The sequence below is a fragment of the Eucyclogobius newberryi genome, unplaced genomic scaffold (assembly GCF_026437365.1).
Source record: "Eucyclogobius newberryi isolate DKJ021-1_F unplaced genomic scaffold, fEucNew1.0.hap1 SCAF_1, whole genome shotgun sequence".
NCBI classification, from domain to species: Eukaryota; Metazoa; Chordata; class Actinopteri; order Gobiiformes; family Gobiidae; genus Eucyclogobius; species Eucyclogobius newberryi.
In genome coordinates, this window is record NW_027315723.1 from 38987755 (window position 1) to 39010391 (window position 22637).

Sequence of the window (22637 nt, forward strand, 5' to 3'; positions counted from 1 at the left end):
CTTATATATCAGGTAAATAACAGAATCATTCAAAATAATCTAAATATTTTAACTGAATAACTGAAGAAAACACTTGGGATTCCTTCAGTACAAACTGATGAGAACTGAGTTAGATTTGGGATGGAGCAATATATATATATATATATTATATAACAGCTAAATAATTTAACAAATTACAATTTTTTTTTGGGGAAACCTTGTACAATTAGCGTCTCAGTTTACTTTTTCTGTGGCATTCCTGGTCCTCTCGGCTAAAGAAAAGTACTGATTGGTTAGAGCAACTTGTAAACCGATCAATTCACCCTGGTTTCTTTTTGTTATTTACTGGTCATTAGCCAGGTGGACCAGGACACAGAAAAGCTACTTTGACAGACAACAATTTACTAATTTTCTACGATGGAACTCTCCTGGACAAGATAAGATAAGATATTCCTTTACTGTCCCACATGGGGAAATTTCATTGGTGCAACGCAGGTAGATACAGAGGTAGATCCAGAAGAACAGATCACTTATAGGACGTCTGAAAAAACACTTTCAGTAGAAGATCTCCTATAAATAAATAAAAAACTCCCATAGACAAATAAATAAATAAATAAATACATAAATACCATTGCATGTGATCACGACAGTAATTGCACATGAATATGTGTCACGACAGCACATAGATTGCACATGACTTTCACAGTAATTGCACATAAATTGCACATGAATTCCAACAGCAATTGCACATATGACAGAATTGCACATGGTTAGGTCAGTATTGCGAGTGTTCAGTACTAACAGTGTTTGTTATAAAGTCTGACAGCAGCAGGAAGGAAAGACCTGCGAAACCTTTCCTTCACACATCGAGGGTGGATCAGTCTCTCACTGAAGCTGCTCTCCAGAGTGGACAGAGTGTCCTGCAGGGGGTGAGACTCATGGTCCAGCATATATGTGAATCTAGCCAGGACCCTCCTGTCCCCCACCTCCTGCACCGAGTCCAGAGCACAGCCCAGGACAGAGCTGGACTTCTTAATGGCTCTGTCCAGCTTCTTCCTCTCCCTCTCTGTGATGCTGCTGCTCCAGCAGGCCACACCGTACAGGAGGGCTGATGCCACCACAGAGTCGTAGAAGGTCTTCAGGAGTGGCCCTGTCACTCCAAAAGACCTGAGTCTCCTCAGGAGGTAGAGCCGACTCTGGCTCTTCCTGTACAGTGCGTCTGTGTTATGTCCAGTCCAGTTTGTGGTTCAGATGAACACCCAGGTACTTGTGTGAGTCCACTCTCTCAATGTCCCGTCCCTGGATGTTCACTGGTGAGGGGGCAGTGGGGTGGCGTCTGCAGAAATCCACCACCATCTCCTTGGTCTTCCCCGCGTTGATGAGGAGGTGGTTCCGCTGACACCAGTCCACAAAGTCCTGCGCCAGTCCCCTGTACTCCGCATCATCATTGTCCGTGATGAGTCTGATGATGGCAGAGTCATCAGAGAACTTCTGCAGGACACAGCTGCCAGTGTCGTGTCTGAGGTCTGCAGTGTAAAGGGTAAAGAGAAAGGGCGCGAGGACAGTGCCCTGGGGCGCCCCCACACTGCAGGTCCGAGTGTCAGACACACAGTTCCGGGCTCTCACAAACTGGGGTCGGTCTGTGAGGTAGTCCAGGATCCACTCTGCCAGGTCATACTCCACACCAGCCGTCTCCAGCTTGTCCCTCAGGAGCAGCGGCTGGATGGTGTTGAAGGCGCTGGAAAGATCGAAGAACAGAATCCTCACAGAGCTGCCAGGCTTTTCCAGGTGAGAGAGAGAGCGGTGCAGCAGGGAGATGACGGCGTCCTCCACTCCGATGCCAGACCGATATGCAAACTGCAGCGGGTCCATGGCTGAGCTCACGGTGGAGCGGAGGTGGTTCAGGACCAGCCGCTCCAGTGTCTTCATCAGGTGGGACATGAGAGCCACCGGCCTGAAGCTGTTGAGGTCTTTGGGGCGCGGTGTCTTAGGCACAGGTACCAGACAGGAGGTCTTCCAGACCTGTGGTACCACCCTCAGCTTCAGGCTCATGTTGAAGACAATGAGCAATTACACTGAGTTGGAGAGGTTAATTGGAGAAGGCAAAATAAGTTGCAAATGTTTTTTCTTAAAGGAGTTGTAATTTACCAAAGTACATTTTTACATCTATTTAAGTAATTGTGCTTTAAAAACTGTTTTAATAACAGCTTTTGATAATCATTAGACTGAAGCAAAAGCTTGTGGGGGCCTCTCCAAACCATCTCATACTCACAGCTGCAGCGGCAAGACTGAATACTGAATACAGAATACTTCCTTATGTCACAGATCTAATACACTATGTATACAATAAAATCACTTCCTAATTGTCCATGTGCCATTATGTATACATTGATTGTAAATAGAATTGTCTATATCAAGGCACAAGCACTCGGTGTCTGTGCCTTTTTATGGACCTGTATGCAGAGTAATAATAATAATACTCAAGCACACACCACAAACAATCTGTTTTTTCATTTATATTAAATATTCTTTTAAATACTCTTTTAATTTTTTTTAAAGCTCTATCCCATTTAATGTGGCACTCAAGGGACCACCAAACAAAAGATGAATCTTTCCGAGTAGCTTAACCAGGTCTAGCAGGGCTATACTGCTCTCAGGTTTAGTAAGCCTAAATGCAACAGCTTTAGTTCTACCAAAGAAAATAATCCTCGCTAAATGAAGAGTACCTGTACCTCAGTTTGAGAAACCCTACATAGCCCTAGACTAGAGAATGCTGATTGCAGTTTGGATTTCCATTTGGTATTATGGCATTTCACTGCGGAGTGTTAATTGTGTCTAATAGGAAAATAGGATTCTCTTATTTGACAATATGTCAGTTTTAATGATGAAATATTTTTATTTTATTGTAAAAATAAAACGCAACTCAAAAGCCGCAAATGAGTTCAGGCTTAACATGAATTTACCAGCAAATATAAATCAACCAAAACAAGCGGCCCACAAAAAGAACAGAAATGCCTGCGGTTAATATTCGCAGAAATGACCCATCAACAAAATAAACCACCTGACCATAATTTCTCCTGCGTTTACAGTCAATGTAACCATAGCAACACAATAACATTCTTCCACCTGCCACATGGGGGCATCACAGCATATTAGACACAGCGTTTTATTGGACTGCTGCTTGAACCTTTTTACTGCATCTTTTGTCCATATAACTTTAAACATTTGTGACTGAATAAAAAGTGGGGCCATAGTCACATACAGAATGACTACAGCGCCACACTTTATTTTAAAATCTACCTTGATTTTGGAGGATCCTGGAACTGAGTCCGAGTTGAAACAAGACACCCTTAACTACATTTACACTAATAATAGTAAGAAGAAGGTAGTGAAATAATTGGCTCCCAGATTATTATTACTACCACTCACTGTCTATCTTCTTTGGCCCATATCTGCAACTGCCACAAGTTGGATTTGATGTGGGATATACCATTTCCAACACCACCCATCTACAGAAAGGTGTAGCTGGAGGACCTCTTACAGTCCTGGCTCTCAGTCCTGTTTACCATGGACGATGCCTGGAGTCTGGGCATTGGACTGTGGGCAGCGGAAGCAAACACATGAAAACAGATGGCGGTCCCTGGCACAGTTATGGGCTTTAGGTTTGGCCTCTTCAGCTCTGGACTGACCACAACAGGCTTTTCAAACTCACTGGTAGAAACTGGAGAGGATGGACGAGTTATGGTAGAATCCTTGCAAAGTTAGAAATAAGGGTTGAACTTATGATGACTTATAAGTTATTTTCTCAAGAGACAAGAATAGGAAAGAAGAGTGCATAGAGAGGTGCTAAATTTGACTCAAAATGCATAAATTGAAGCAGAATTTAAGAACTTTGTTACATTCAATGAAAGATAATGTCAAGGTTTCATTAGAAAAAGGTTAGACAACAAGCTTGTGTACAGCTAAAATTTTAATATTTACACTATTTCTTTTAGCCTATATTTCTTTCTCAATATGTCAACTGCAACTATTTGACTGTGGTCAATCCCAGATCTCAACCTGTGATACATTTCAGGTATGGATATATATGCAATCTTAACTCACTATAGCATGAAGGAAGTTGTGATTTAGGAGAAATGCAGCCTTTTGTTGGTGAGTGCTGCTAAGACTGGAGTTTTTGTGCTGGTTGACATGAGTCGACTCATGTGTCATGCATTTTCAGAAGAGACATGCACAGCACTGGCCAGTCATTTACTAGGTGGCATCACCTAATTGCCTGTAATGAAGATTTTTTAATAATGGTTAGTATAATCTCCATGGAGACAAGCAGGAACTGGACACGCCACCAGTAAAGTTAGAGCACCTTTAAATGTATTACATACAAATCATAATTCATGCTTTTAATTTGAAACGCCACTGACTTTTAGCCTTGACGTTGCGCTAGTTTAACCGTGGCGTGTGTGTGCGTGTGTGTGTGCGCGCGTGTGTGCGTACGTGCACGCGCCGCGGGGATTCCCCCGTGCACCAGAGCAGCCGTGCCTTTCACATCTCTCTGCGCTTATCGCGTTTCAGACACTGCTCATCTGCTCTGCGGCCTGAGCGCGCACGGCACGCACCGGATATCCACGCTTTTCTGCTCCTTTCGCTTGCACTTGGGCTAAAGAGTGCACTGCACGGCTTTAGAGGTAATGTACAGCGGTGAGTGGCATGCAAGCTTGGGATAAGTTTGACCAAGGTGCACCGAGCGGCCACGACCCCAGCCTGTAAGCGCCCAGGGACCGGCCAGGAGCCACCATGAGCTGCGGCGGAGGCGGCAAGCATGACCCGCTGGAGGAGAGCCGCATGGACTCGGGCATCGACTCATATCGATCCATGTACAAGTCCGAGGAGCCCCGCGATGTGAGCTCCGACTTCAGCGGACCCCGGGGCAAGTGTGTGTCCGTGGATGAGCGCGTGGACTCGGCGTACGACTCGTCGTCCATCACCGTGGAAAGTCTGGAGGACATCGTACGGAGCTGCACATTGGACCCCGAGGGGCCCCAGGAGGAGGAGAACCCGCTCACAGCCATCACGGAAGATGGAGACACGTATGTTAACTATGTTTACAATGTGAACATATTTAGACTGTTTGTTCTGCCTTTTTGTTCTTGTAGGGTGCAGTGACAGTGCACCCTGAGAGCCTTTATAGCACCCCACACTATACACTATACACTATACACTATACAGTATACCCTAATCCCTATACACTATACAGTATACCCTAATCCCTATACACTATACAGTATACCCTAATCCCTATACACTATACAGTATACCCTAATCCCTACACACTATACACTATACAGTATACCCTAATCCCTATACAGTATACCCTAATCCCTATACACTATACAGTATACCCTAATCCCTACACACTATACACTATACAGTATACCCTAATCCCTATACACTATACAGTATACCCTAATCCCTATACACTATACAGTATACCCTAATCCCTATACACAATACACTATACACTATACACTATAGACTATACACTTGCTTTTGTTGGCAGATTTGACAATTTACACAACCCAAAAGTTCCAGGGTTCAATAGACAGACAAGTAACCCAGTTGTTGTACCGTTATCTATGTGGAATAAAATACAATCCTCCTTATTTATATGTTAGAAGTTTACATTTATTTGTCCCAAGCCAGGTCTATTGAGTTATTTGATATTTCAAGGGCTGGATTAAGGTTATAACATCAGCAGAGGCTCAATCTTCACTCATGACAAAGACAGGAATAGCTAAATTGCCTCACAGGACGAGGTTAGTTCATGTTAGTTACATTTACCCTGTTACATTTATTTGAGTAACTTTAAAATAAATTGTCCTTCTCAGAGTAGGTTTTTGGACGGTATACTTTTCCTCCTTGAATAAAATGTAGTTTGAAGTAACAGTACTCGATATTATAATTATTATAGTACATATTTGGTTCCTCTTCCCTACAGTGAGTCTACAAGTGAAGTTTTATGTCGATCTTATTAGATATTAATATAAAAGTATTTGATCATTTTAGTTTCTTGCACCACTTTCATTTTGGATTCTATCTTTTGAAAATACCAGTTATTGTGTATTGCTGGTGGTGCAGTGGTTTAAAGTATTGCACCTCAGCCTTGACCTTCACAGCTGTGTCGGACAAAGCCTTCGGACAGAATTTGTATATGGTATATAGTCCTTCCAATTCATCAACTTCAAACGATAAATCAGATGTTACAGTTGCAATTTACCCAAATATTGTAGTTCTATTTGAGTAATCCTATTTTGAAGTAACGACACTCTAACTTGAGTTCAATCTTTGGCTATTTGACCCACCTCTGCTCACAGAACAAGGAGTATTAAGTATTTTGTATTATATTCTTAATGCAAATGTTCCATTTTATGTTGGGATTTAAATTATTTACCTTATTTCCCTAACTCAATAGACATTTAATGAAATCATTTGACTACTCAAACAGAAATATATTTGCCCAGCATACAGTTACATATATGTATTTCATACTGTTTCAAACACTGTTTGTAATATATCAATTATTGTATTGAATCATGAGGGACCCTGTGACTCCCAGTCCTATTACAGTTTTTTTTTTCACAATTGACTTTATCAAGATGACATCTATTTTTTGCACATGCGTGTAGTAAATCCCCTACTTGTACAACTTGTTCCCATTTGCTTTGTGCATAGGCTATTGACTTTCCGCTGCACATTGAACGACCATGAATCACTGCTCTGCTCAAGCCGCACTCTGGCCTGTGCTGGCTCCATGTTTATCTTCCTCCATGAGCTGGTTTTGAAGGGGATTTCATAGCGATGTGATACTGACTCTTTGCCATAGGTCTGCACTGAACTTTGGCCAGTCTTGTGAATGTGGATTCATCGCTTTTAGGTAGAAAACAGAAGTGAAAGAGGCTCGCGAGGCTCGGACTTCCCCAGGCAGAAGGAGGCACAAAGCGCACGCTGTCGGCTGCACATGTAAACCGGTCATGCCAACAAACAAGTCCGGCTGGAAGGGATAGGGGTGGAGATGGTGTTCATGTATTATAACGAAAGGACATCAAGGAAGTATCATAGCTCTTTGAAAGTATTGTGACTGAGTTGTAAAGCAAACCGGTTTCACGCTGGGAAATCCACTGTCGCGAGTTGAATTACGCATGCTGTCGGAATAGTTTGCACATATTTACATGGATTAAATGTGCAGCACAATTGTGAGAAAACGGGACCAGTCACGGGGGGAAAACCTACGCAGACGCGGGGAGAACATCTAAACTCCTCGTGGAAAGGCCTGGCACTGCCCAGAACACACACAGGGCCTTCTTACTGCGAGGCCGCCGTTTCAATTCGCACAATGTCCTTCTCCCAAACTCTTTCACTAACTAAATGCCTAAGCACCTATTTCTGATTATAAAAATGATAAACAACCTCCGAATCAACTTCTTCCTTAATTTTCAGTTCACCAACGTTCATCCAGTGCCCGCTGCAGTCTTCCTCAGACACAGGGAGCTTGTGCAATGCTTGACATTTGCAGATTACACAAGTGTTGAGCTAGTCACTGCTCCATCTGTGTCAAAGTTTCCCTCCTCCGTTTTACAAGTATAACTAGTTCACCTCATGACAAAAAGGTATAGGTGCAACTCCGAAAGTGTATGATATAAGGCACGCAAACACAGGAGTTCATACCACCAACTAAGTACAGCGTGACCATCCTGTAAATGTACTATCCAGATTGAGATTACAACGAGGTGTGTAAAAGAAAGTTTGAACAATAATGTGCATTTTTCACATCTCAACAATATTACGTTCGGCCTTAAGTGAACTATGAGTAACCCACATACGTTTGATATTGTTTTCCAGTAGCAGTTTGTCAATATATGATGTAAAACTCGGGCAGACACCACATATGTGCCCATTGTTGTGTCTCAAATGTGTGTGACCTGCTTTTTTATTTCTGTCTGAATATTCAGGGCCCCGTGGTTTCAGTGTCGCACAATCACTTTAGAAACATCTCTGAGCCATTATCCATAGAAACCGGGAAGTCTCCAGCTCCAGATGAGTTCAATGATAAGATGTTGAGGTTATTCAACAATGACAAATCTATAGAGAAAATATTAGCCGTGTTCAGTTTGGTTACAAGACAATATTTGTGATGTGGCGTGAGTGACATGTATCATACGGTTAATTGATCATTGACAGGGCACAATAATTATTTGAACAAAATAATGACAATTGTGACAATTTTAGAAGCAATTTTAAAAGTAATTTCATTTCAATCTCTAGTCTAAAAGTAAACCTATATGTAAATAGTATTTTATCTGGCTGTTTATGTCTCATGAACTTGAATTATTCAGAAGGTTTGATTTGATTTCAAATGACGATGATTCTAAATACTACTCTGGATTGGTTGAGTTACTTTTAGAATCAGAATCAGAAAAAAAGTTTATTGCCAATTAACAGAATTCACAAACATAAGAACTTGCTTTGGTGATTCTGTGCAACATAAACCAATGAACAATGATAAAACAACCTACCGGTATATAAAAAGGGTTAGTTAGTTGGGCTAGTTGTAGGGTTAGTTGCTACAGAAGATAAACCAACAACAAACATAAACATGGTGGTTTGATATTTGACTGTACAGCACTGTTTAAACACACACAAAAAAGGAAGTGGTCTCAAACATTTTACTTTTGTGGGTTGAAGGTTGAAGTCCCACGCTGTCTGTGCAACTGCGAACATGGTGTTCCCTTTTCATTTGACGTAAACATAACTACTGCAGAGAAACCGCTCACACGTATTTAGATACATACCGTATTTATGTCAAGAATGTAATACTACGTGATGTACCATGGGCAATATAATTGATATAGATTCTATCATTTCTAATTGTCTTTTTAATCAAGATTTCCACTGCCAGTTTTGTGCGTGTACAAGAAAAAATAGGCCTTTTTATCAGTCCATCTCAAAGTTATTGCTCAACATACTTCCCCCATCCCGAGGTCTTGCCGTTCACTGTGTATTTCTAATCTTTTGAGATGAATACCGAGGAAAATGATGATGCAATATTTTCTGTCAAGCTCTGTGAACTGCGCTCATGTCGGTTTTGATTGCTCAATGTCAGAATAGACCAGAGCCTACAGATGTTGCGCTAGTTTGATTTGATTCCATATTATGATTTGTTTCTCTGCAGAATCTTGCATCTAGCCATCATCCATGAAGATGAGACGTTTGCCCAGCAGCTTATGGACCTCTTCCCAAAGGAGGTGCTGGACATCCAGAACAACTTGTATCAGGTAAGAGCGGTCTAAAGCACCTCAAGCCATGCAACATGGTCATTTTTAAATAAAAAGATACAACAGTACACCAGCCACGGGGTATTTTCGGTATTTTGTTTCTTCTTGAATTTGGATATCATACATACAGTAGATGGTAGTAGATATATATATATATATGTAGATATATATATATATATATATATATATATATATACATACATATACATACATACATACATACATACATACATACATACATACATACATATATATATATACATATATATATATATATATATATATATATATATATATATATATATATATATATATATATATATATATATATATATATATATATATATATATATATATATATATATATATATATATATATATATATATATATATCCACATCCATCCAGCCATCTTCTGCCGCTTTATCCGGGGCCGGGTCGCGGGGGCAGCAGTCTGAGCAGGGACTCCCAGACCTCCTTCTCCCCAGACACTTCCTCTAACTCCTCCGGGGGGATCCCGAGGCGTTCCCAGGCCAGCCGAGAGACATAGTCTCTCCAGCGTGTCCTGGGTCTTCCCCGGGGCCTCTTCCCGGTGGGACATGCCTGAAACACCTCCCGAGGGAGGCGCCCAGGAGGCATCCGGAACAGATGCCCGAGCCACCTCAGCTGGCTCCTCTCGACGTGGAGGAGCAGCGGCTCTACTCCGAGCTCCCCCCGTGTGGCCGTGCTCCTCACCTTATCTCTAAGGGAGCGCCCAGCCACACGGCGGAGGAAACTCATTTCGACCGCTTGTATCCGCGATCTTGTTCTTTCGGTCACTACCCAAAGCTCATGACCATAGGTGAGGGTAGGAACGTAGACCGACCGGTAAATCGAGAGCTTTGCCTTTCGGCTCAGCTCCCTTTTCACCACAACGGTCCGATGCAGCGACTGCATCACTGCAGCCGCTGCACCGATCCGCCTGTCGATCTCACGCTCCATCCTTCCCTCACTTGTGAACAAGACCCCGAGATACTTGAACTCCTCCACTTGGGGCAAGGACACCCCACCCACCTGGAGAGGGTAAGCCACCTTTTTCCGGTCGAGAACCATGGCCTCGGATTTGGAGGTGCTGATTCTCATCCCAGCCGCTTCACACTCGGCTGCAAACCGTCCCAGTGCATGTTGCAGGTCCGGGTTTGATGGAGCCATCAGGACAACATCGTCTGCAAACAGCAGAGATGAGATCCTGTGGTCCCCAAACCGGACACCCTCCGACCCCTGACTGCGCCTAGAAATTCTGTCCATAAAAATTATGAACAGAACCGGTGACAAAGGGCAGCCCTGTCGGAGTCCAACATGCACTGGGAACAGGTCTGACTTACTGCCGGCAATGCGAACACAGCTCCTGCTCCGGTCATACAGGGACCGGACAGCCCTGAGCAAAGGGCCCCAGACCCCGTACACCCGGAGCACCCCCCAAAGGACACCCCGAGGGACACGGTCGAAAGCCTTCTCCAGATCCACAAAGCACATGTGGACTGGTTGGGCAAACTCCCATGAACCCTCGAGCACCCGATGGAGGGTATAGAGCTGGTCCAGTGTTCCACGACCGGGACGAAAACCACTCTGCTCCTCCTGAATCCGAGGTTCGACTATCGGTCGGATTCTCCTCTCCAGTACCTTAGAATAGACCTTACCCGGGAGGCTGAGGAGTGTGATCCCTCTGTAGTCGGAACACACCCTCCGGTCCCCCTTCTTGAACAGAGGGACCACCACCCCGGTCTGCCAGTCCAGAGGCACGGTCCCCGAATGCCACGCAATGTTGCAGAGACGTGTCAACCAAGACAGTCCTACAACATCCAGATACTTTAGGTACTCAGGGCGGATCTCATCCACCCCCGGAGCCCTGACACCGAGGAGTTTGCGAACAACCTCAGTGACTTCAGCTTGGGTGATGGATGAGCCAGCCTCCGAGTCCCCGGTCTCTACTTCCTCTTCGGAAGACGTGACTGAGGGATTAAGGAGATCCTCAAAGTATTCCACCATCCGACGACATCCCCAGTCGAGGTCAGCAGGCCTCCACCCGCACCGTAAACGGTGTTGGTGAGCCACTGCTTCCCCCTCCTGAGGCGCCGGACGGTTTGCCAGAATTTCTTTGGTGCCGACCGATAGTCCTCCTCCATGGCCTCCCCGAACTCCTCCCAGGCCCGGGTTTTTGCCTCTGCGACAGCACGAGCCGCGGCTCGCTTGGCCTGCCGATACCCGTCGATGACCTCCGGAGACCTACAAGCCAGAGTGGCCTGATAGGCCTCCTTCTTCAGTCTGACGGCATCCCTTACTTCCGGTGTCCACCACCGGGTTCGGGGGTTGCCGCCACGACAGGCACCGGAGACCTTGCGACCACAGCTCCGAGCAGCTGCATCAACAATGGAGGCGGAGAACATGGTTCACTCGGACTCAATGTCCCCAGCCTCCCCCGGGACATGGGAGAAGCTCTCCCGGAGGTGCGAGTTGAATACCCTACTGACAGAGGGCTCCACTAGACGTTCCCAACAGACCCTCACAATGCGCTTGGGTCTGCCAAGTCTGTCCGGCTTCCTCCTCCGCCAGCGGATCCAACTCACCACCAGGTGGTGATCGGTTGACAACTCTGCCCCTCTCTTCACCCGAGTGTCCAAGACACGCGGCCGGAGGTCTGATGACACGACAACAAAGTCGATCATTGACCTCCGGCCTAGGGTGTCCTGGTGCCATGTGCACTGATGGACACCCTTGTGCTTGAACATGGTGTTCGTTATGGACAATCCGTGGCTAGCACAGAAGTCCAATAACTGAACACCGCTCGGGTTCAGATCGGGGAAGCCGTTCTTCCCGATCACCCCTCTCCAGGTGTCACTGTCATTGCCCACGTGGGCGTTGAAGTCCCCCAGTAGAACAACGGAGTCCCCGGTCGGTGCACTGTCCAGTACCCCTCCCAAGGACTCCAAGAAGGCCGGGTACTCTGCACTGCTGTTCGGCCCGTAGGCCGCCACAACAGTGAGAGACCTGTCCCCCACCCGAAGGCGGAGGGACGCGACCCTCTCGTTCACCGGGGTAAACTCCAACACGTGGCGGCTGAGCTGAGGGGCTATCAGCAAGCCCACACCAGCCCGCCGCCTCTCCCCGCGGGCAACACCAGAGAAGTGGAGCGTCCAGCCCCTCTCGAGGAGATGGGTTCCAGAGCCCAAACTGTGCGTGGAGGTGAGGCCGACTATATCTAGTCGGTATCGCTCAACCTCCCGCACAAGCTCAGGCTCTTTCCCCCCCAGCGAGGTGACATTCCATGTCCCCAGAGTTAGTCTCTGTGTCTGGAGATCTCGAGGCCCCTGCCGCCCAGACCTCTCTGCACCGGCCCCTTATGGATCCTCCTGCGGGTGGTGGGCCCACGGGAGGGCGGCCCCCCTTCGCTCTTTCGGGCTGTGCCCGGCCGGGCCATATATATATATATATATATATATATATATATATATATATATATATATATATATATATATATATATATATATATATATATATATATATATATATATATATATATATATATATATATATATATATATATATATATATATATATATATATATATATATATATATATATATATATATATATATATATATATATATATATATATATATATATATAATTATAATAATAATAATTCTATAATAACATGTCAAACAAACAGAACATTGAACAATACAAATGTCTGTAATGAAGTAATGAAATGAATACTAAATGAATACATTTAATGCCATACATTGGAACATTCCAGTCAAAGCAGTAACATTCATCAGTCACAACTGGAAGCAAGCAGTTCTTGCACCACTAAAGCTTTTCAGTGCATCTTTTGAAGTTGTATCTAAAATGTTGAAACACAACTACAAAAGCAGCTTTTTATCTATGTTTTAAAACTAACATACAAAAGTGTTTGGTGTATCTAAAATCACACCACACGAGCGTGCAGGCCATTTCTACAGATTCACTTGTTTTGTCTATGTCTACACCATTTTTCAATCCAGCAAGAAACATATTCCTGATTTATTGGATAATAATTCACATAATAACATATAACATATCGATAACGCATGGCTTTTTACCACTTTCCCTACATTCTTGGTTCCTATTGAGACTTCTAGTAAACACTATTTTAATTCTCATAAATGAACAGCACAAGTTTTCAGTCCTTGGTAACTTCCCCAAACCCTCGAACAGAAGCCCTATTTTTAACCTGTACTTCCAGAGAACTGCAGTAGTAGTAGTAGTAGTAGTTCCTCTTTACTCTCAGCCTGTCCTTCTTCTGGGCCGGTTCTTTGGGCGGCTCCAGTCCTAATTTTCATGTAATGGGACAGTGCTTTGGAAATTCCCCTCCTTTACCTCCAGCAGACATATCAGCGCCGAAGTGTGTCCTGCTGGTGGTTATTCCTGTCCTTCCAGATGACAGACGAGCAGGAAGCAAAGTGCACATCTATCAGAGCTAAAATGACCCAAAGAATGCCCCAGGCCTGAGAAAGTAGTCCACGGTTACCCTGTACTGAACACGCCTAATTAATCAGTTTTTGTGTTTGTTTCATTTTGATAAATTAGTAAAGTAGGCCTAAATGTACAGTAAGTAACATTTTACACAAAGAAGCAAAAAAGGGAAAATCTATAAATGCAGATTTTTGGTATTTCTTTCATTCATCGGTCTGATATCGAAAAGGATCTTTTTTTTCTGTCTTTTAAAGTCTTTTAATTTGTCTTTTAATGTGTCTTTTAAACCAACTACACAGGTAAAAAGTGCAATCTTACACAAGACAATAAGTTGAAAAGTGATTGGTATTAACTAGAATTTATCTTAATTTGAGTATATTTTGACCTGTTATGAATTAAGATTTGCCATTAGAGCAAGTAAGTTTTGTTGTTATTTCAATTGTAGTAGCATTGTTTTCTCATTTCAAGTTAGAAAATGTCTAATTTTAAGTAAAATAAGATATTTTATGCCTGTTTTATTGGCTGTCTTACTTTAATGTAGTCAAAATATACTCAACACTAGATAAATACTACTTAATTTAAGCACTTATCAACTTCTTTTTAATAATTATAAATTTTCCCGTGTAGAGAATTCAAATTGAAGATAAATTTGTGGCTGAATGTTTTTTACACAGTCATCATAGTAAATACAGTAAATTTGAACTTAACTACCATCTGCAATTAATGGTTATCAGTAGAGCTGGGTTGAAATAATCATTTTTTTCAGATTTTTAATCGATTTGCATATTAATGACAGATTATCGATTCGTACGTCCAAAGATCAATTTTTTTATTTTTTTAAAATTAAAATAATGTTCTACATTTCCCTCAGTGAACTTCAACCTACCTTCAAGAATGATAATTCAGAACTCCTGGATTATCTTTCTTGAAGGTAGATTGACCCTTAACCTTTTCATCAGTCTTCCAGCCATCAGTAACTACCAATACTTGCTAATGCTGTTTAATATTGATATAATACTAGCTTTAATATGTTGCTTCTCTACACAGTCATGAAGTGAAGGAAACGGTTCAAATACATTTTTCATTTTTTATAACATTAACCCCTGGATCAACTCGAAATCGGATCGAATCGGAAATCAGATCGAAATCGGAGCGAATGTCATGGAATTGAGACATACACCGATGCTATTCCGTAACACATCGAGAACACAATTCAACTTAGAATATGAAACGACACAGAAATATCAGACATTTGTATGGCAAGCTTGGGAGAAAACGCTGGGACTGATCACGCAAGCTGTTGTAAGCAGCCTGCGTGATCCTCCTGCGTCTCACCCGGTTTTTTCCCCATGCTGGTTGGTTTTATTAGATATTCTGGAATAGGCGGGTCACATTTCTCATTGGTCAGCCTCACATCAAGGCACTTGGTATTTTTCCGTAGAGATCAAGCCTTGGGTAAACATTACCCAAACTCCTCTGGGCTGTCACCCCCCCTCGGGTAAACATCCTTCGGCCCATCTTTACGACCCCTTCACAAATGCAGTTTGTCACACACCCGTTCTTCTCTTAGACTAATGATGCAGATAAAATATTACTATTATGCAGATAAAATACATCACAGAAATATAATCACATATATACAATCAGATGGGATTTGAGAAATCGGAAAAAAACTATTTTGAAACGTAAAAATCGGAATCGAATCGATTCTTGAAATTTGAATCGAAACCCAGCTCTAGTTATCAGGGATGTCAAGATCATTCGGTTAATCGATAATCGTGATTGTCACAGTCTAATTGTAAGAACTAAAAAGTAATTATGAGAATTAAAGGCAGCAACAATGAGTATTTTCAGTTCAATATATTCTCCATAACACTTTAACTAATGTCATACAGAAAGTTTGATTTCACAAAGCTAGACTTGATTCTAGATTCTTCTCACAATAATCATGACACTAACATTTCATATCTTTACCAGCCAAATTCAACACAACAAATTGGTTATTGGCTGTTGTGATATCAGAAAGCAGAAATCAGTTTATTGCCATTGTCAATGAAGATATGTGTGTGTGTTTCCAGAGCCCGCTGCACCTGGCTGTGTACCTGGACCAGACGGAGGTGGTGAGGAGCCTGGTGGAGCACGGGGCCTGTCTGCAGCTCCAGGACCGGGACGGGAACACGGCCCTGCACGTCGCCTGTCAGCACGGACAGACTCAGTGTGTCAGCCACATGACACGAGACATGTCGCCCAACAAACTGGCCCCGGTGCTGGAGACGCACAACTGGAGAGGTACTGCACTCACACACACGCTAACACGCACACTAACACACATGCTAACACACACACACACACACACACACGCTAACGCACACATAACGCCTACACAGATTATTGTTACAGTGAGCATATTTACTTCAGAAGGTTCAATATTTGGTCTTGTCTGATAAACTGGACCAGGACTAGAATATTTTGAATACTTTTTTAATTGTGAAATAATTGCCACCCGCATGTATTTTTTTATCAGTGTGACATTAAACTTATCTACAAGATAAAATAACAGTTTTTACAAGATTCTTATTAGTTAAAATAGTTATGCTTTGCTCATATGCTCAAAATGAAATATTCAGTCAAATGTTTCCTAACTTTACAGGTGTTTAGAAATACCTTGAAAACTTCACTTTTAGCTTGTTGCTGAGAGAAGGCTCGCTGTAGATCTGAAGTGTGCCTTGCCCTACTCTCTTGTCTCCATGGAGATATATACTTATGTCTGAAAACAAGCAAGTGGCGGGCCCAGAAAAGTCGCATCTTTAATGAGTGTATTCTTCTTAGGTCTGGCTTGTCTACACTTGGCTGTTTTGTACGAACACCACGAAGTCTTGAAGCTTCTGAGGAAAAAAGGCGCTGAGCTGAATATTCAGGTTAGTTCAGAGCCTTTTTTATTGCCACAGTTTGTGCAATATTGACTTTTACATACCAATGTCTACTCTTTATGAAAGTCTATCCAATAATAGAGCTACACCAAATAATTGACACAAGCTTCCAGTCTCACAGTTTCCTGAAGATAACGGTTCATGGAGTTGGTTGGCAGCAAAAGACCATTTAGGCTCCAAAGCTGTAGGAGTTAGAGGCAGGAGAACGTTTCAGAATTTGTGTTTGTCGTACTGTAGGCGGAATTATATGTCCTGGATCAAAGCGTCTCATCGCTCACGTTTTGTATTTGATTTCTCAAGCCAAATCCTAGAGCTAAATCCAGTTTGCTTTCAACCTAAAAGGGCTTTCTATGATATAAAGTGCCCTCTGTATGTCACAGCTCATCCCGGGTTCAGTGGCGTCTGACAGTGATACAGCCACATTAGTCACTACATTCAGAGAGACAGAATTAGATGGAGACATATTAGATTAGAGCGTCCAGACACTCATAGCTTTCTATTAGCGGAAAGAAACAGTCCCCAAAGTACCTCAGTCATGCCCCCCTCGCGCCGCATGGGCCAGCCACACCCCAATACAACGCTCTTCTGTGGTTTATTTCTCTTTTATTTTATAGATATTGTTGTGAAATATTTGCTTTCATTTTCTGATTCTGATGTAATATTTATTGTCACTGTCGCTGCATAGTTTTGATGCAAAGATCCCTTCACAAACTCATGAATACACTGTGTTCCTGACTTGGCTCAGGTGGCAGAGGCCGTGAATGTCCCAGGACAGGTCTTTAGTCGCGGGAGTGTGTTGGTAAAGTCGGAATTTACCAAAGTGCTAAACTGAAAGTGTGGTGTCTAAAAATATTCCCGCCTGTGAATTTTGTTTGTCTTGTAAACACGCAGGCTTTAGATTGAAAATGGCTGCCTTTTCTTCCCTTGATCACTCCTGGTCGATTGAGAGATTACACGGAATTGCAGCTCCAATGTATTTATGTATTTATATTGAGAAGCGTCTTGGGAGTTCCTTTTTACAAAACCGTCGCAAAAACAAACTGTATGAAGTGTTTTTAAATGTGCAAAATGAATAAGTAAATGCCTTTTTCTTCATAATCCAGTAATGGAGAAACAGGAGCATGGCTATTCCGTGTTCAAAAAGGGAGCAGCAAAATGTTTTTTCAGGTGCAATTTTGTTATTCCACTTGCAAACGATGCTCTGGCTCTGCAGGTGAACTTCTGAGAGTAAACGTTCTTTCAAATAATCATGACATCAACTTGTAACCCCTCCCCCAAAAATACCATGGTTATCATTTTCTCATAAACGAGCTATGCGTATTGACAACAAGAGCCAGAGTGACAAAACAAGTCAGATAATTGAGCTTCAGTAATTAAAACTACCGGTAATCGAGTCTGTGTTAAAGAGCCCTGATTCAAACCGTGAATGGCAGAAACAGGCATTTAAATATATCTCGTTCTTAGTAGCTGTGGGCTGATTATCAATTGTTTGAATATGGAATAACTATAAAAAAGTAGCAAAAAGGGTTGAATCAAAATGAAAAATGTATGATGTATAAAGTGATCTTACTGCAATTTCATTTAATAAACTTCATTTCACATTGGCCTAATAAGTTTAAAGACATGTCTCAGCACATTTCTGTTGCGTCGGCAGAATATAGCGTGAATATTTTACAGCAAAAATATCAAGATATTCGTTTTTGTCATTATCGCTCACTTCTCGTTCCTCTCACAAACTTGTTGCACGTGGCCAGTATTCTGATTCGCTTTCATCCCAGAATGTATCTTAGCAACGTGTCCTTCTCCCAAGTTTGCGATTGATACAACGTTTTACAATTGATTTGAGTGCTGATTTTACAATATAATGTTTATAAACCGCAGCTTTTAAGATGTAGATGTCATTTTAAAGTTGCTAAACATTACATTGCCCTATTTCTCGTCTCAGGACGGCACCAGTGGAAAGACCCCGCTGCACATGGCGGTGGAGCTTCACGACGTCGCTCTGGTGAAGATGCTGCTGAGTTGGGGCGCGAACGTGGACGCGCTCATGTTTAACAGCTGCACGCCCCTGCACCTGGCCGTGGGCCGCCAGGACGCCGCCATCGCCAACCTGCTGTGCCAGTCCGGGGCGGACAAGATGCTCCGGAACATGGAGGACGAGACGCCGCTGGACCTGGCCGACGGGAATGACGATGTAAGGCGTTTGAAAATGGGCTCTATAGTGGGGGGGAAAGCTCTACATAACATTCAAAAAGGCCTCATATTTAACGGAGATGGGGCAACACGTTACGCTTAATGCATGGGATGTTTATGTTAAAGGTGCACTATGTCATTTCCATGGAGATTTCATTGCTTTGCCTGGAACGTTGCACATCATGGCAGGAAACCGTCTATCTCTATTACATCGGACTAACAATAACAATTGCCTGTAAATGAATAAATGCTAGATAACCAAGTTGAATGCCGCATTGTGGAACATTCCAAGCGAAGCAATGTTGACAAGGAAGTGGCGGACGGAACTCGTAGCAAAGATATAGCTGCCTTTGACCAGGTGCCGCAGTTTCTCAGTGTTTGCACATCGGTCTGAAGTTCTGGGCGTTCTTCTTGTGAAAGGAAAACTGTTGAACCTGAGCATTTATAATCGTGATAATCCCCATGTTCCATAGAACGTGTCCAGCCACGCCACAAAGCCTGCACTATAACAACAACAATAGAATCGTGACCTTCCTCATATCCGTTAAATACTTAATATTGTGATTGTTGTTTTGAATGACGTTTCATAGTAAAAAATGCAACACTAAAGCTGATGTGAAAAAACAAAACAAAATGATGTTAACTTCGAATGCACTTTTGTGATTCAATTTAGAGACAATTCACATGTTTTTTCCACCAATTAAACCTCAACTACTACAACTACTATTATAAAGACAGACACTACTACGACTACACCACAGTTTCATTCCTCTACGACAGACCTGGGCATTTGTGGCCCCAGGGGCAAGATGTGGCTCTTGGCATGTTTTAATCCGGCCCCTAGGAAGATTTTAATTTCAATTTTTTAACTGTCTGTAAAATCTGTCTGCACTTAATAAAGATGACATGGAATTAATTAAATAGATTCAATAGCCAATATTTGACAGAAAAGTGACATTTTATTTGATATTTAATATATATAGAGTTTATTTTTTTCACACCAATGATCACGGGCCGGCCCTCCGCTACTTGCCTGGATTTGAATATGGCCCTCATAGGAAAATAATTGTTCACCCCTGCTCTACGACAAGCACCGTTAAATCCCCCTTTGTCTATCTTTCAGATCCTGGCCTTGTTCCCGTTTGACGACATCCAGATTTCGGGGCGCTCTGTGGTGCGGGTGAGCTATTGAACTTTGGGGGATTGCAGCTGGACGTAGCGCCACTGGTTTAACGATGCACAGAGCTGTGGTTTTCCAATTCACTTAGTGTTTATTATTACTGTAGTATTTATCTTCTACTAACATATAAAGCAAAAATTATCCCTTTGTTCGGAAAATTATTGGCATTTTACTGGCATTTTTTTTTGGAAACGCCCGGCAAAACATTGGAAATGGTGTATAGTCAAAATGTGTAAATGACTGATTAGTGAAATTTCTCCAGTAGATGGTAACGAAATCAAATAAAAGTTAGAATAAACATAATAACAGTATAAACCTCTAGAACATAACTCTTACTTGTGGTGTCTTGCATTAAGGAATATATTTTAGTAATGCCATAATATGAATACATTTTGTCCTGATTAACTTCTGGTGTAATATAAAATGCATCTTATGGTTTTTGCTGCTTTGCATTTAGAAATGTTTTCATTATTATTATTTAATACACTGGCGGCAGTATATAGTAGCAAGTCATCTATTTTTTAATAAAAGTTTGAAAACTATTTGCATTTCTTTCTTTCATTTCTTTTTTCAGTTCAAGGGAAACATTTACAAAGTTTCACAAAGTTACATTAAGTGGGAACTTACTCTTACGAACTAAACAGGAAAAATGTGAATACAAGTGTTCTGATTGGAATGATGTTAGTCATTAAGTGATAGTCATAACATCCTTCCATTTTCTATTTATGATCTACTTGCATAAGCGTAAAACACCATGTACTTTCCTCGCGTGTTTCAGAAATGCTTTGATAAGTCCAGTCGACTAATAGCAAAAACATGATTCTACGTCGTCATACTGCAGAACACAACTGGTCAGAACACTTAATTGAAATAAAGTAGCAGCAGAAACGATGTAAAACTCTTCATCTACACACGCAGTAGTTTGAAGTTTGAATCCGTTCACATCTGCCACATTACAAGCTCGTCACAAGTTTTGAGTCTTGGCTCTATGTTCTCTGGTTTTCCCCATTAACGTCTATCGTGCACAACAGGTTTATCCTGCAGTTATGAACTCCTGACCGCGGGCAAATACACATGAATGCACTTGGGTGAATATGGTAAAAGCAATTATTCTTATCGCTCATGATCATATTTGACATTGGTATAGTCACGCAAATATTTGGTGGTTGTCCCAAATCAGCTCAGGTCGCGCTCACACTGTCTTCACTGCAGTTCAAAATGCCCCACTTATACTCTGAGTTTCCTGGAGTGTGTTTGTTTTAGTCTTTGGAGCTACTACCTTTTGGCACAAGCTTCAGCTGAAGGAGAGGAATATTGGAAACTCCAGATTGTTCATGATTATAAATGATGCTTTATTCAAATAAAGATATTGGCAAAGATTTAGATTGATGTATATTTTGCCTTTTCTTTGATTAACAAAGTCAAGATATTAGGTGGAAAGTAGAAATGTAAGGAGATTTTTTTTACATGGTATATTTTTAACTCCAAACAATGTTGTTACTTTATTTGAAACACATTCATATCACAGACAGCTGAATCAATACACGGGTGGGAATTTCCTCTGACAAAACGACATTTAATTGTGTTTACAGTTGGTTTGATAGTGAAATAATCAATCATAAAAGATTGAACCCAAAACATTTCCCCACAGATCTGACCTGTAACTGCTTGTTTCTGTGGAGATGGATAGGTTTAATGCCATACTGTGAGAACATAACAGCCATATAGCGTCATCTTCATCCTTTCTTCCTCGTTGTTGCACAGTGGAAAAGTGATATTTTACTGTGAGAAGTTCCTCATTGACTCTGTGGCCTGGGGAATGGCACACAGGCTTTTTGTGTCACATCAAGAGATATTTAGAGATACTTTTGTGGAACCGCTGCCTTAAGTCGTTTCCAGAGCACAGAAGAGCAGATTGTGGAGAAATCCCCCGAAGCAGACGCACCAAACCACTGAGTCTGAGGAGCGCATTTGAATTATATTTTCCCATGGATTTGAAGGACAAAATACCAGGTTTGATTCAAAATGAACACATGAACCTAAGTCCACCACCACCACAACTCATTAATTAATTAATTAATTACAGTAATTCAGGGGTCACAACACCAGTCTGCATCTGTCTGTCTGTCTTTTTGTCATTGAGGTGCTTTCACTTCATCTGTCTACTACATTTTCATTGTTGTTGTTGTTGTTGTTGTTTTATGGCGGTTGGCATCCGAGTGTTGCATTACCGCCAGACTTTATTCCTCAGACGTTTCGTAGTCCTCAGACTCTGTCGTAGTCCGTATTGTGTTTCTGATGAGGTGACACCAGTAAAATGTTTTTTCCTGGTATGTTCCACAGCATCACTTTTCCTGGAATGTTCCACAGCATCACGTTTCCTGGAATGTTCCACAGCATCACTTTAAACTTATATCTAGCATTTATTTCATCACAGGGACCCAAAAAAACAAAACACCATTTTACTGTGAGTTTGCACCTCTCCACAGATCTAACCTTTAACCGGGCCTGGTGACGCCGCCTGAGTGTCTAC

The 22637-nt window shown here is 42.2% G+C and overlaps 1 protein-coding gene across 1 annotated transcript; it reads left to right on the plus strand.

Moving 5' to 3' along the window:
* The first annotated feature begins 4557 nt into the window (after nt 1-4557).
* On the plus strand, nt 4558-20647 carry nfkbie (nuclear factor of kappa light polypeptide gene enhancer in B-cells inhibitor, epsilon). Its single transcript, XM_072445962.1, has 6 exons — nt 4558-5066; nt 9206-9308; nt 15880-16090; nt 16631-16719; nt 18677-18925; nt 20048-20647. The coding sequence occupies exons 1-6, from the start codon at nt 4774-4776 to the stop codon at nt 20114-20116; spliced, it is 1014 nt and encodes a 337-aa protein (XP_072302063.1). The 5' UTR covers nt 4558-4773; the 3' UTR covers nt 20117-20647.
* Nucleotides 20648-22637: the final 1990 nt, after the last annotated feature.

What these genes read in the sequence shown, in the direction of transcription:
- nfkbie (XM_072445962.1), top strand. Translation starts at nt 4,774, where the DNA reads ATGAGCTGCGGCGGAGGCGGCAAGCATGACCCGCTGGAGGAGAGCCGC. An exon ending in ATCACGGAAGATGGAGACAC is followed by an intron (nt 5,067 to 9,205) that starts GTATGTTAACTA and finishes GTTTCTCTGCAG; the next exon opens with AATCTTGCATCTAGCCATCA. An exon ending in GGAGACGCACAACTGGAGAG is followed by an intron (nt 16,091 to 16,630) that starts GTACTGCACTCA and finishes TATTCTTCTTAG; the next exon opens with GTCTGGCTTGTCTACACTTG.